The sequence below is a fragment of the Podarcis bocagei genome, assembly GCF_964188305.1.
Source record: "Podarcis bocagei genome assembly, chromosome: 7".
In the NCBI taxonomy this organism is placed as follows: domain Eukaryota; kingdom Metazoa; phylum Chordata; class Lepidosauria; order Squamata; family Lacertidae; genus Podarcis; species Podarcis bocagei.
This window is the reverse complement of record NC_138132.1, coordinates 23,066,463-23,079,847: the sequence shown is the minus strand read 5'-3', so window position 1 is coordinate 23,079,847 and position 13,385 is coordinate 23,066,463. Positions and strand designations below refer to the sequence as shown.

At 44.2% G+C, this 13,385-nt stretch overlaps 1 protein-coding gene across 1 annotated transcript in view; it reads left to right on the top strand.

Annotated features, from left to right (window-relative positions):
• The first annotated feature begins 10 nt into the window (after positions 1-10).
• Positions 11-13,385, top strand: part of SERINC2 (serine incorporator 2) — a 31,317-nt gene continuing 17,942 nt past the window's right edge. Inside the window, exons 1-3 of the mRNA XM_081201993.1 lie at positions 11-170; positions 10,664-10,825; positions 11,770-11,957. Of these exons, the coding sequence (XP_081058119.1) occupies positions 132-170; positions 10,664-10,825; positions 11,770-11,957 (389 nt within the window). The 5' untranslated portion in view covers positions 11-131. The remainder of the gene's footprint in view (positions 171-10,663; positions 10,826-11,769; positions 11,958-13,385) is intronic.

Genomic DNA, 13,385 nt, shown 5'->3' with positions numbered 1-13,385 from the left:
GTGGACAAGAGCCGGAACGTGCCGAGGAACCCCGAGCGGCTTCGGCAGGTAGTGCTGGGAGGTCGAGCCGAGGAGGCAACTTTGTCGGGATCTGAGCCCGACGGAGTTGCGTTTCGGGGGCCAGTGGCGTCATGGGAGCGTGCCTCGGGGTCTGCTCTTTGCTGAGCTGCGTGAGTGCCTTTTGCAACTTCGTTAATATATAGATTTATAATAATAAGAAGAAAATTCTTAGAGGGGTGGGGTGGCGGAACTAATCGTTCTCGGAGCTCTTGGGTTGGGTCAGGCGTGCCTTCTCTTATTTCTGCTTCGATGGCTGCTTTTAGTGGAATAAGGGCTGAGTCGCAGCCGGACTGGGGGTTGACAGCCCAGCTCTGCTTTTCTTCGGAGACACAAGTCCCATTTTGTTCAGGGTCTCAACTGGGCAAGCCTTTCTTTGTTCGCCTTTTTAAAAAAAGTCGCTCTCCCTTTTACGCATTGCCTGCCTCTTCCCTCCCCACTCCCCAAATTGTGGATTTTATAGTATATATTTCTTGTCATTCTATTTATTATTCTGATGAGAATCATAAACTCTGCCGTTACAGACTGACGATCACGCTCCTGTCTTTACTTCCTCTTGGAAAACGTTTGCTCAAAGGACCGGCAGGTCTTTTGAAATCCTGGGCATACTCAAGCAATGCAATCCTGGTCGTTTATTTCATAAAATTTGTGCACCGCTTGGTTGGGAAAAGAAAGAAAAGAAAACCCTCAAAGCGGTTTACGAACAAGTAAAACAAGGGAATCGAGGAAAAATGTACAGTTGCACTTAAAAGCCCACAAAAGTTAAAATGCTAAAAGAGATTAAAATTGCCTCAACTTTCTAAGCATCTGCACAAGCTGGTCTAAACTATCATGGTTTTAGCAGGCATCAGAAATAAACATCTCTGGCTGGGAGTAAACTCTGTAGAATTCAATGGGGCTTGCTCAAGAGCAAGCAGTGAGAGGATCACAGCCACTCCTAAGCATGTTTCCTTGGACAGAAGTCCTGTTGAATTCAGTGGGGCTTACTGCCAGGTAAATGGGGGTTAGGATTGCGGCCCAAAGTTTAATTTCTTCCAGAGACCCCGAAGGCAGCAATGGCTACCAACCTAGATGGCATTCAAAGAGGACTGGACAAATTTGTGGAGAAGGCTATTACTGATGGCTACTAGCCACAATGTCTATGCTCTGCCTTCACAGTTGAAGGCGGTAATACTTCTGAATACTAAAACCACAGGAGGGGAGAGTGGTTTTGTTCTCAAATCCTGAATGGAGGTTTCCCATAGGCATCTGGTTGAGAACAGGATGCTGTTCCTCACCTGATAGCTGAAGAACCACACACAAGTTGTGGCTTGACTACTGCAAATAGTTGCACATCTGTAGTCCATACCACCAGTTTCCTGTCTTTCTTATTCTTGTGTTCACTTTTTTAAAAAAGACAGCCAGACATTTAAGTTGCTTTTAACGTTATGGTTCTCTGTGTTATTGTGTGTATAAATTTGTTCTTAGAATTATTTCGTGCAAGCCGCATTATGTTATGGGGTGGCATGTTGTCAATGCTGTAAAATAAATGTGCAGAAAGAGAACATGCGATCAGATGCAAAGGAAGTTGTTTGTTTCCTTTTTTAAAAAACAATTTAATTTAAAATAAATACATTTGAGAAAACAGACATGCATACAAGTAAACAAGCATACAACCAAACAAACAAACAATGTTTCCTTTATCCATATGAGTGGCGCGGATTTTGAAGTAAAGTCTTCAAGCTTTAAGAGCCGAGATCCACCTTAAACCATTTCGGGATCTTTCTGCATCAGGTCCATCGAAAGCTGTCCCTCCGTGTGCTTTCTGGACTAGAACTCCCATTATCCTTGGCCATTGGGACATAGCAAGCACCTTACACCGAGTCAAACCATCTAGCTTGGTATTGGCTACACTGACTGGCAGAGACTGTCCAGGGTTTCAGGCAGAGGGATGTTCCAAGGTCTGCTAGGAGATGCTGGGGAAATTGAACCTGGGACATTCTGTAAGCAGGGCAGCTTCTTTGCTCTAGAGATGTAGCCCTTCCCCTGCCTTGGGCTGATGGCAGATGGAGTCCGCCAACATCTGGAAGGCTGTAGGTCCCCCACCTGCACTCTAAAGAGAGGAGGAGAATAATGGCATGGATGATAATGAAAAATCTTTTTGCTCCCTTGTTGCAGTTTGGGGTTTAAATGCAAGTCTGAAAGATTGATGCATGTGAAAGGTTTTGCATCTTGCACTCTCCAAGGCTGGATAGCTTCTTCCTCCAGGAACAACATTTATGTAATAATTGATCTCTGGTCATGCAGTTTGTGTGCACCTGCCTGCAATGTTGCTGTTTTGTTTTGACCTGCCCACACCCAGGAAGGTAAAACCGGGGGTGTTGCTGGGAGGAAGCAATAATTCATAATATAGCAATTAGATAGGGTTTCTTGTGTGTGTTTGCATATTTGGGCTGCATTTCTATACATTATTATTATTAATTAAAATTCTGTACTGCTCTTCATCTGAGGATCAAGGGTGGTTTACAATATAAAAACACAAAAATACATAACATAGTAACAACCAAGAACAACGCCTCCCTACTTATGTGGAGTTAGGCCAATTGAATTCAGTGTACCTACTTTTGAGTAGACATATACAGGATTGTGCTTTTAGCATCAGTATTTGAGAAGCATTTAACTCACAGGTCACTCAAAAAAAGTTGACGTTCTTCCCAAATTGAAGAATTTTTACTATTGCCAGGAATCTGATCTTGTTAAAATCAGAACAGGTAGTTCTCAGTCTTTCTTCTCCATAGCCCACTTGGAAATTGCTGAGGGTCTTGGCAGACCACTTAATTCACTGTGTTAAATGCTGTATGATTTTTTTTTTTTAAAAAATGGATATTTATTGTTGCTTTTATTTCTTATGTGTTGTGTATTGCAGTCTGAATTGTAATACAATGAAGTGCAATACAAGAAATGAAAGCAGCAATAAAAATACAATGCAAAATTTATACGATGGATTGTGTGATGGATGTTGCAATCTCCTGCCACAAATCCATACACTTGACATGGACCACCTGAATGAAGCTCATCAACTACTGGTGGTCCTTGGAACTACATGGATCAGATTTTATTGATAGTGACAGTAATTGCAGTGTGAAACCTATTGCATTTTTGTAGTTCTTTGGGTGCATGTATGCATGCAGTAGAGGCTGGTTTATGTGTCCTAGGTTGTAAGTTCTTAGGGAGTGGAGATCTTTCTATGTTGCCCATGCCACTCTGTTAGGCCCCATGTACAGAATGGCTACTGCTGCTGCTATTATCATTTAATTTTTCATTAACAAAGAGCAACTTTTGTAGCTTCAGAAACAAGCTTGTGATTGATGCTGATTACATGTTGAGGAAGATTAGCCTGGTGGCCACAGAAAATTTCCTTTGAAGCCAACCAAGTTTGTTGCATGCTTAAATTTACCCACAATCTAAAATAAAAAATGTAGAAAATCCATTTCTTTAGTGGTACCCGAAATTTTTATTTTCTCTTTTTTTGGGGGGGAGGGATTTCCAAGCATCCTTTTGATAAAAAGTATTCCCAAAGCAAGGAACGGCAATGAAAAACAAGATGTGGTGGGCTGGATATAGATTAAGGATGCTGCAAGTGCGGAAGGGCAATAGTAGCTTAGTGGTAGAGCATATGCTTTGCATGCAGAAGGTCCCAGGTTCATTCCCCAGCATCTGCAGCTGGTTCTGGCCATAGCTGTCAACCGTCCCTTATTTGGCAGGAAAGTCCCTTATCCCAGCATCGTGTCCCGCTGCTGTCCCTTATTGATGATGTCCCTTAAATTTCCCGGGTTTCAAAGGAAGTAGCTCCTCTCCCTCCCTGCCTCGGCCAGAGAGGAGGAAGGCTCCAACTGTGTTGCTTGGCTGCGTTGCTCACCCAATAACGAGTCTAAGAACGACCGGGGGTGGAGCTTGCATGCCTTGTGCCAATCAAATCGGCCGCATTGCCTGGGGACTCGCCTTTGCTCAGCGCTTCCCAGCGGAGAGGTGACGGTGGTTTTCCTTGCTGCATCCTCTTTGCCGGGTTGCTGCGCTGTGGGAACCACCACTTGAGGCTTCGTTCGGCTGCTGGCTGGGCTTCCTGCCTTTGGCTTGGAGGGGCTCAGAAGTTGAACATACCTGTGCTCACAAAATCCCTTATTTTGGCTGCTGATCCCTTATTTTCAAATGTAAGTTGACAGCTATGGTTCTGGCAGAAAAAAAAACTTGTCGGAAATCCTGGAGATCTACTGCCAGTTGGTGCACACCAGTCTAGACCTAAGCTAGTCTAGACCTAAGACCCACCTCAAACTCCCAACCGGGAACTTGTAGCCCACTTCCACATCTTCACTTTTGATTTACTACATGATGGCATTTCACCACATATCACATGCTGGCATACTATTCCGCCTCCTTCAATACAAGTGAACCAATATTTCCTGTATTGTTGGTCAGACTTTTGAGCCCTTTTAGTAGCTGTGTCCTCTTTTGAACCTTGGTGGGGTTTTTGCTGCTTCTCTCCAATGACGCTTGTGGTTGCTGTTGAGGAAGAGGGGAAGTCAACATCACCACGGGTGCTTGTGTTTTGTTAGCAAAGAAGCCTTTACGCTGCAAGGCGTAGCCATCTGCCTTGGGAGGCAGGTCCAACACCCATCCTGCCCCTACCATGGTGCTGCTGCTAGCCCTGTGGCAGCTTTGCCCATGCCACGTCTGCTGCTGCCACAGCACTCTTGTCCTCACCACTGCGCCCTCACCATTACGCCAGGGTAGCAACATAGCTGCAGCCACAGGTGAGGGTGTAGCCTCAGGGGTGGGGCTGGTAGCAGTGTGGGCATGACTGCATGGGGGCAGCCCCCAGATCTGCTCTTGGGTGGTGGGGAGTTTTGCCTGCAGTGGCAAAACAACTTGGACTGCCTCATCTATCCCTTTCCACAACTTTCACAGCCTCTATTCTTTCTGTGTCACCAGCAACTGCCTTTTTTCTCCTACCTTCTTTTGCTTTTTGTCCTCCATCACCTGTCTTGCCTTTGTTTTTACTTCTCTCACTTTTCACCTTCCCTCTTTACACCCTCTCAGTCCTTTACCTGCTTCCACTTTCTTACCTTTTCCCACAATCCTTTCTGCCACCAGCTATGTTGCCTCTTTCTCTCTTCTCATGCCTTTTCCCACCTTCTCCTTACCGTCTCAAACATTTCTACCCTTTCTTTCTTCTCACCTGCTTTCTTTCACCTGCCAGTGTTGCCTTTCTGCCTCCCTCTCACATTCCCCTTTGGTCGGCTCACTTTCTTCTACCTTGTATCGCCTTCACTGCCACTTCGGTTCACCTCCCTGTGCTTTTGCCCCCTCATTGTCTGAAATCAAAATCAACAGGCTTTCTGGGAAAAATTAAACCCCCTCAGAACCTAACACAGGCAGCAGCTGTTCTTCATTTCCCCTTGGTCGCAAGTTTGAAGAAACTCCTCAGATTCTCCCACACTGCAGTAATATATAGCCATAGTTCCAACATGAATAAAAAAAGTTTCGTCTGATTAGTTTGCAAACTTTTGCCATGTTACAATCTTTTTTAAAAAACAGCTAAACAATGGATCTAACAGCTCCCCAACCAGCAGATCTTCAGAACAGGGTTAAAAAGTTTTCTGCCAACAATTTTGGGCAGCAGTGTATACCTCATTTTTTGATGCCCACTAGGACATACACATGCCTCGTCTGTAAACAAAGTGTCTCCTTGCTTCTGAATGATTGTCCTCTCCTTGTACAGAATTAATCTTGGCTGATAATTCAGCTAAGGGAATTGATTGATTGGGTGAAAAACTTAAATGGGACCAGTTTATGCAGAAGAATAGCAATGAACCAGTGTTATTCAGCAGCCAAATTGGAAACAAGCAAACAGATAAAACCAGAGGAAACTTGTAAAAAAATGGTCAGTTTAAATAGGCCAAAATATTGAACCAAATGAAATGTAGTGTGTAAGTAATTGTCATCGTCCCGTCCCCTACCCATAGGGCCTTCCTATCTCAAGTGGCTATCAATCTGATATTTGGCCAGTTCAGCTTATCTGTGTGAATGCAGCAACTTCTAAGTAAAATGTTTGAGGCTGCATTCTATAGCTACTCAGGAGAAGGCCTATTTGAATCTTTACTTGTAGGAGTAGCAGAAACTGCCTTATAGCAAGCCAGGCCATCATTCCATCCAGCTTGATTAGGTCGCCCAGCATGTTGCTCTCCAGATGTTGCTGAACTCCAGCTCTCATCATCCCTGACTGCTGAGCATCCTAGCTGGGGCTGATCGGCATTGGAGTCCAACAGCATTTGGAGGGCACCAGGTTGGGGACAGCTGGTGTAGCCTGATGGGTTGCAGTTCTTCAGGGGTCTAGAACAGGGGTCCCTCCCTACTCAGCCCTGGAGATGCTTGGAACTGAACCCAGAGCCTTTTCATAATAATAAATTTTTATTTATACCCCACCCTTCCCGGTTCAGAAAACTGGGCTCAGGGCGGCTAACAACAAATTTAAAACACTTAATTGATGCAACAAAAAACAGCATAAAGTACAGTATAAAACATAAATAACAATAAATTCTGAATTAAAAAATCAGTTTAGGGGGAAAATCCATTCAATAAACATTAGATGATCACCAGGGCTAGCTGGCTAAATTACTCCTATTTGAGCCAGCGAGGAGACCAGGGGAGAATTAGCTACGGGATCCCAGAGCGGGTAATCTTCTTTAAAAGGGGAGGGGGAGGGAAGGAAGGAAGGGGAATAAAAGATCAGGCTATGTTCAAATTGAAAGCCAGGTGGAATAGCTCTGTCTTACAGGCCCTACAGAAGGAAGTTAAATCATGGGACAGAGCATTCCACCAGGTCAGAGCCATCACTGAGAAGTCCCTGGCCCTGGTGGAGGATAATCTGACTTCCTTAGGGCCCGGGACCTCTAAACTATGATTATTCACGGACCTTAAGGTCCTCTGCGGGGCAGACCAGGAGAGGCGGTCTTCCATTCTCCAAACAGATAGAGACCCTGTGTTTGTGCCTGTGACCCCATGCACTCTTGCCACTGCTTGGCAGAGAGAGAGGCAGGCACCGCACTTTTGTGACAGTATTATATTTGAGGACAGCTGCAAAGCCCTACCTGCATGTGCCTACTCCGAAGGGCCTCTGGGTGCTGTGGGGCTTTCTCTTTAGTAAATGTGCATCTACACAGCATCATGGAATGCATGACAGAATAGCTTGAAAATGTGGATCAACCTGTGAAGTTTCAGTAATGAGCAACTGCGCTGAGACACTGAAACTTCTGAACAAAGGAGGGTGTGTCCCTTGTATATTTTCCCCTCAGGCCCCCTATATTTCTGCACTATTAAATATCCATTTGCAAGAACGCACCAGCTGTTTTTGAGAGAAAATAGAAAATAGTGATGTGTGTGTGTGTTTGAGGAAGCACCTGACCCAGGAAAAGGCGGGTGGACAGACTCTGACAAATGGTCTAACTTTCATGATGTTGGATTGTGATGTGTCATTTGGGGTTGGGTAATAGTTAATAGAACCGGGACAATGTTTTGCAACAACTGCTTTGCCTTCCGCCTATGACAACATTGTGAACTCCAAATCCTCATTATTATTAAGTTCTAATATTTCTTTATTAAAAAGCATTGATACCCCCACTTTTCTGCAGTGTGGCCCAGGTGGCTAACAACATTGGGCTTTAAGCCATGGGTAGGCACAACTAAGGCCTGGGGGCCGGATCCGGCCCAATCGCCTTCTCAATCCAGCCAAAGACGGTCCAGGAATCAGCTCAATTTACATGAGTAGAATGTGTCCTTTTATTTAAAATGCATCTCTGGGTTATTTGTGGGGCATAGGAATTCGTTCATATTTCCTCCCAAAATATAGTCCGGCCCAGGTCTGAGGGACAGTGGACCGGCCCTCTGCTGAAAAAGTTTGCTGACCCCTGCTTTAAGCAATAACTCAACAATATTCAGAGCAGTTTTGATAATGGCAGTAGCACAGTCAAAAGCAGGGATTTCCAAACTTTTCATGTCGTTGACACACTTTTTAGGCATACATCATTTTGCGACACAGTAATTCAGTTTTGGTTTGCTAATAAATTCAGTTTTGCTTGTAAACTAGAGGCTAAATTAACCCCTTTGCAGCCCTGGGAGGAGTGCAGGGAATGTTGGTGTGACACACCTACACACTGCAGCTGATATACTAACATGTCGCGACATATAGTTTGGAAAGCTCTGGTCAAAAGACACCCATACAAAAGAAGGGGGACACACAAAGAACCATTAGAAACCATTTGATTGGTTCTGAATGTTTCCAGAAGAAAAATCCCCAAAATTGGGATCAGATTATGGTTTGCTAATAAACGAGTGCTAATAAATCAGAGTACAGTGGTGCCTCGCAAGACGAAAATAATCCGTTCCTTGAGTCTCTTCCTCTAGCGGTTTTTTCGTCTTGCAAAGCAACCCTATTAGCGGCTTCGCGGATTAGCGCTATTAAAGTCTTAGCGGCTATTAAAGGCTTAGTGGCTATTAAAGGATTAGCGGATTAGTGGCTAAAAGGCTATTAGTGGCTTAGCTGCTTAGTAAAAGGGGGGGGAGCGGAAAAAAATCGGAACACTTGTAAGACGTTTTCGTCTTGCAAAGCAAGCCCATAGGGAAAATCGTCTTGTGAAGCAGCTCAAAAACGGAAAACCCTTTCATCTAGCGGGTTTTCCGTCTTGCGAGGCATTCGTCTTGTGGGGCACCACTGTAACTGATTTTGTAGTTTACATTTTAATCTTAATATTGGAAAATACATTTTGTAAAATTGGAAGATGCATTGTCTGGTGGTGTTGGCAGTGAATGGTGTATAGTGTATGCACATTTAAGTGGTCAGGTTTTCCAGAAATAATAGAAAAGGGCTCCTTTTCCGAGCACTGCTTTCATGTTTAGAAGGAAATTTAGCTGTCTTGATCACTCAGTGTGGAAAACTACTGGAGTTTTGCATGGCTTATCTTTCGGAAGTTACTCTTTAACTTGGTATATTTATGGAGCAATCATAGTGGCATATAAGCCAGACGGGGGACTCTGGCACTGCTATGCCATATTCTCCTTAATACACCATATTTGATGCTTGTGCAGCCTTGTTGGAGAAGGGGGAAAACACACAATCAGAAAACCCCAAAGGTTGTAAAAATCACACATATGTGTACAGCATCCAGATGTAAAAATACATGCCTACAGCATCCCTGGAGTTGACACCTGATTTTGCCAGTGCCCATCAATCAACAGTGCTGGTTGGGGCTGATGGGAGTTGTAGTTTAAAACATCTGGAGGGCACCAGGTGGGTGAAAGCTTCTGTACAGAATGTCCTAGATAAGGAGCTGAGATTCGTGCAGGAAAATCTATTATAAGCCATTACTTATTTCCACACTCTGTAAAACTAACTAACTAACTAACTAACTAACTAACTAACTAACTCCAAACACCATGAATGTAAGAGCACTATTAGGAAATCTATGAATACAGCTTGTCATAAAAGAATGAGTGGGGAGATTGTAGTCTCAACAGTTTTAACAATCTCTACATCAGGGGTGGCCAACCTGATACTCTCCTGTCCTGTGTCAGAGGCTGCAAATGCTACTAACTATCAGGGTGGGGTTTTGGAAGAGGAACCAATGATCTGCCATCTTGTTTTCCCCTCACTGTGGTTGTTATGGTACCCCAGATTCCCTGGGTTCTGTGCCATGTGGGGAAGGGAGTTCCTGGCTGTACCGGATGTTCCCTTCTGTTCACCCACTCTTCTCTTTAGATCACCGTCAGGTGATTTTATTTTTCTACAAGGCCACCTTCCACCTATCGGCCTAAAACTCCCTTTGTGTCAGCTCTAGAACGGCTCAAGGATAGCGTAGGACTTGGCGTTTTTGACGTGGACTAAGGGAGACCATAAAGTTTTTTAATGAAACGACATTAAAAGTTGACTTAAAAAGAAAAAAAAAAATGTAGTTCATAAAGGGGGGAAAAGAGAACATTTTGGTCTAAGAACAGTTACAGGCACATAATAAATGTCCCAAAGGAGCAAAAGGACAAAGAAAGGAAAGCTAAAAAGTGAGCTGCTTTCCCTCTCAAGTCACAAATGTTTCCATTGTATCTTGAGATACAATCTTGCTCTGAAACCTGAAGCTGACTGACCAGTAATCTGAAGTTACTCACTAGATATAACCTCTTTCCCAACAACAGCCATGGTCTATGTGCCTCCTGTCTCAATGTTTCTGGCACCCTCCAGTTTGTTCGTGTGTGTGTGTGTGTGTGTGAGAGAGAGAGAGAGAGAGAGAGAGAGAGAGAGAGAGAGAGAGAGAGAAAGAAAGAAAGAAAGAAAGAAAGAAAGAAAGAAAGAAAGAAAGAATCAGTGTGGGGAAGTCTCAACTCAGCCATGAAATTTGCTGGGTTAATTTAGGGTAGTCACAGTCTCTCAAGCCCAACCTAACTCACAGGGTTGTTGTGAGGATAAAAATGGGGCGGAAGAGAACCTTGAGCCCCTTGGAGGAAAAGATGGGGTATAAATGTAATAATAAACAATAAATCTTTGCTCTGTTGTGGATATTCATTGCTGTTCTTTCACTGCCAGGTGTCATGTCTTTGTGGTTCTGCTCCTTGTCTCTTGTGCGGCTGTTGCCCCTCAACAAAGAACTCCACCATCACACGCCTGAGCTTCACCTTCTTCCTGTTCCTGGGAACGTTGGTGTCTATTATCATGATCATCCCCGGAGTAGAAGCAGAACTCTACAAGGTAAGCAACCATGTTTCAATGGGGTGGCTAACTTGCAGCCCCTCCGGATGTTCCTAATTACATCTCTCATCATACATAATTTTATTTGTATGCTGCCTTTCCACAGTTAAACCCACCCTCAAGGCTTTGGTAGCTGGAGTAAGTCAGGGTCCTGTCTTCCCAGGCCAGGTGGGAAAAGTCCAGCAAAGCAGGGAGCAGGTATTACAGGACTCACAGCCAAGATGGTCGGTTAAGGCCAGGATCTTTGCACTCATTCTTTTATAAGAAGCCATTATTATTATTATTATTATTATTATTATTATTATTATTATTATTATTTATTATTTATTATTTGTATACTGCTCTTCATCCAAAGGTCACAGGGCAGTTTACAACAACAAAACATAGAATGAGAACACAAAATACACAACAGCAGCAGCAGCAGCAGCAGCAACAACAACAACAACAACAACAACAGCACATCAGACTCAGCCAGGGCTTGAGACATTTTTTGTTGCCTGAGGCCAAGGACATGGAATCAAACTGAGCTGGCAATGGGAGACAGCAGGGTAGCTTATGGGGTGCAGAGGGAATGGGGGGGGGAACTGCTGCCTCACTCCCAAGCATCTGCTGCTCTCACTCTGCCTAGTAGTAGTAGGGCCAGCCTTGGCACCAGTTCAAAAAATGGTTGGCATGATGGGAATTGTAGTCTGGCAACTTCTAGAGGGCCACAGGTTCTCTGTGCCTGATTTAGAAGTACTGTTCCAAGACTGACATTGAGTGGTTTAGTTTCCTTCTGATGAAAGGGTGTTCTGGAAATGTAGAGTGTTTTGGAAAAATAATTTTATTTCCAAATATGCAAGCAGAGCATAAGTGGAGGCAAACAGGCACTCCTGCTGCAAGGCAGCAGTTCTGGTAGGCATGTACCAAGATTAAACCTATTATTTATGTGTACCCTTTACCAGATTCCTGGGTTCTGTGATGAAGGCAATACAGTTTTCGGTGTCCACGGTAAAGTCGCCTGCAAGTCCTTCCTGGGTCACAAATCGGTATACCGCATGTGCTTTGCCACAGCTGCCTTCTTCTTCCTGTTTGCCTTGATAATGATCTGCGTGAGGAGCAGCAAAGACCCGAGAGCCTCAATACAGAATGGGTGAGGAACATATTTGCATCTATGGTGGGAATGTCCCAAAGCCAAAGCCTTCTGGGATACAGTCTTTTGAGAAATCTGATCTATCATAAAGTGTTGTATTTTACCCTCACCACAACCAGCACTCCTTAATCTTCTTATGGAAGGTGATATTCTATAGTTTATAGTAGGGAGCTAGTTGAACACTATTGGCTGTTTCATGACTCATGATTGCAAGGTTTTGGATGATTATGGTACAGAATTGTTGTTGTTTAGTCGTTTAGTCGTGTCCGACTCTTTATGACCCCATGGACCAGAGCACGCCAGGCACTCCTGTCTTCCACTGCCTCCCGCAGTTTGGTCAGACTCATGTTTGTAGCTTTGAGAACACTGTCCAACCATCTCATCCTCTGTTGTCCCCTTCTTCTTGTGCCCTCAATCTTTCCCAACAGAAAGATTGAGGTACAGAATTACTGGTACAGAAAGGAATGGGATATTGTAGTGTTGGAAAAGTTAATGTTGAAATTAACAATACTGTACTGTACTCAGAATTAATAATATTATTCTAAATGGAGCAGTGAAATGTATGTTGCCAGTCCCCTTTGAGAACTCTAGTCAAAAAGCTGGATAAAAAGGTAAAGGGACACCTGACCATTAAGTCCAGTCACCGATGACTCTGGGGTTGTGGCACTCATCTCGCTTACTGGCCTAGGGAGCCTGCGTACAGCTTCCGGGTCATGTGGCCAGCATGACTAAACCGCTTCTGGCAAACCAGAGCAGCACACGGAAACACAGTTTACCTTCCTGCCGAAGCGGTACGTATTTATCTACTTGCACTTTGACGTGCTTTCGAACTGCTAGGTTGGCAGGAGCAGGTACCGAGCAATGGGAGATCACCCCTCATTGCGGGGATTCAAACCGCCAACCTTCTGATCGGCAAGCCCTAGGCTCTGTGGTTTAGACCACAGCGCCACCCACGTCCCTTAAAAAAAGCTGGATACCGATCTATTAAACAAATAAAGGCAGGGCTTTTGTCTTCTGAAGTTGACCTTCATTTGTTCAAAACCAGCAGGTCAGTTTCACTTGTGTATTGTTAGTACCATTATTATTATTTTTTGGAGGGTCATGACAGATGAGAATAGTTTGACCTAGCTCCTCTCCATGGGCACTGGGCCATTTTAAAAAAAATTGCCTTTCTTCTATGAAACTCACCAGGCATATTTTATTCATCTGTACTCAGAACTAAGTCCCATTGAGTAGTTCTATGTAGAATGGTACAGCTGCAAGATTTTGCAGGTGACTTCTCGACCATCTCACAGAGCAGACCCAAATGTGCTTACCTTCAGCAAGGTTGCTGTGCATCACATGCCCCCCAAGCTCTTAAAAACTTTTAGTTAAGCCTTCACTCCAGCCTGATGGCCTCCAGCTGTTGTTGAACTCCTACTCCCATCT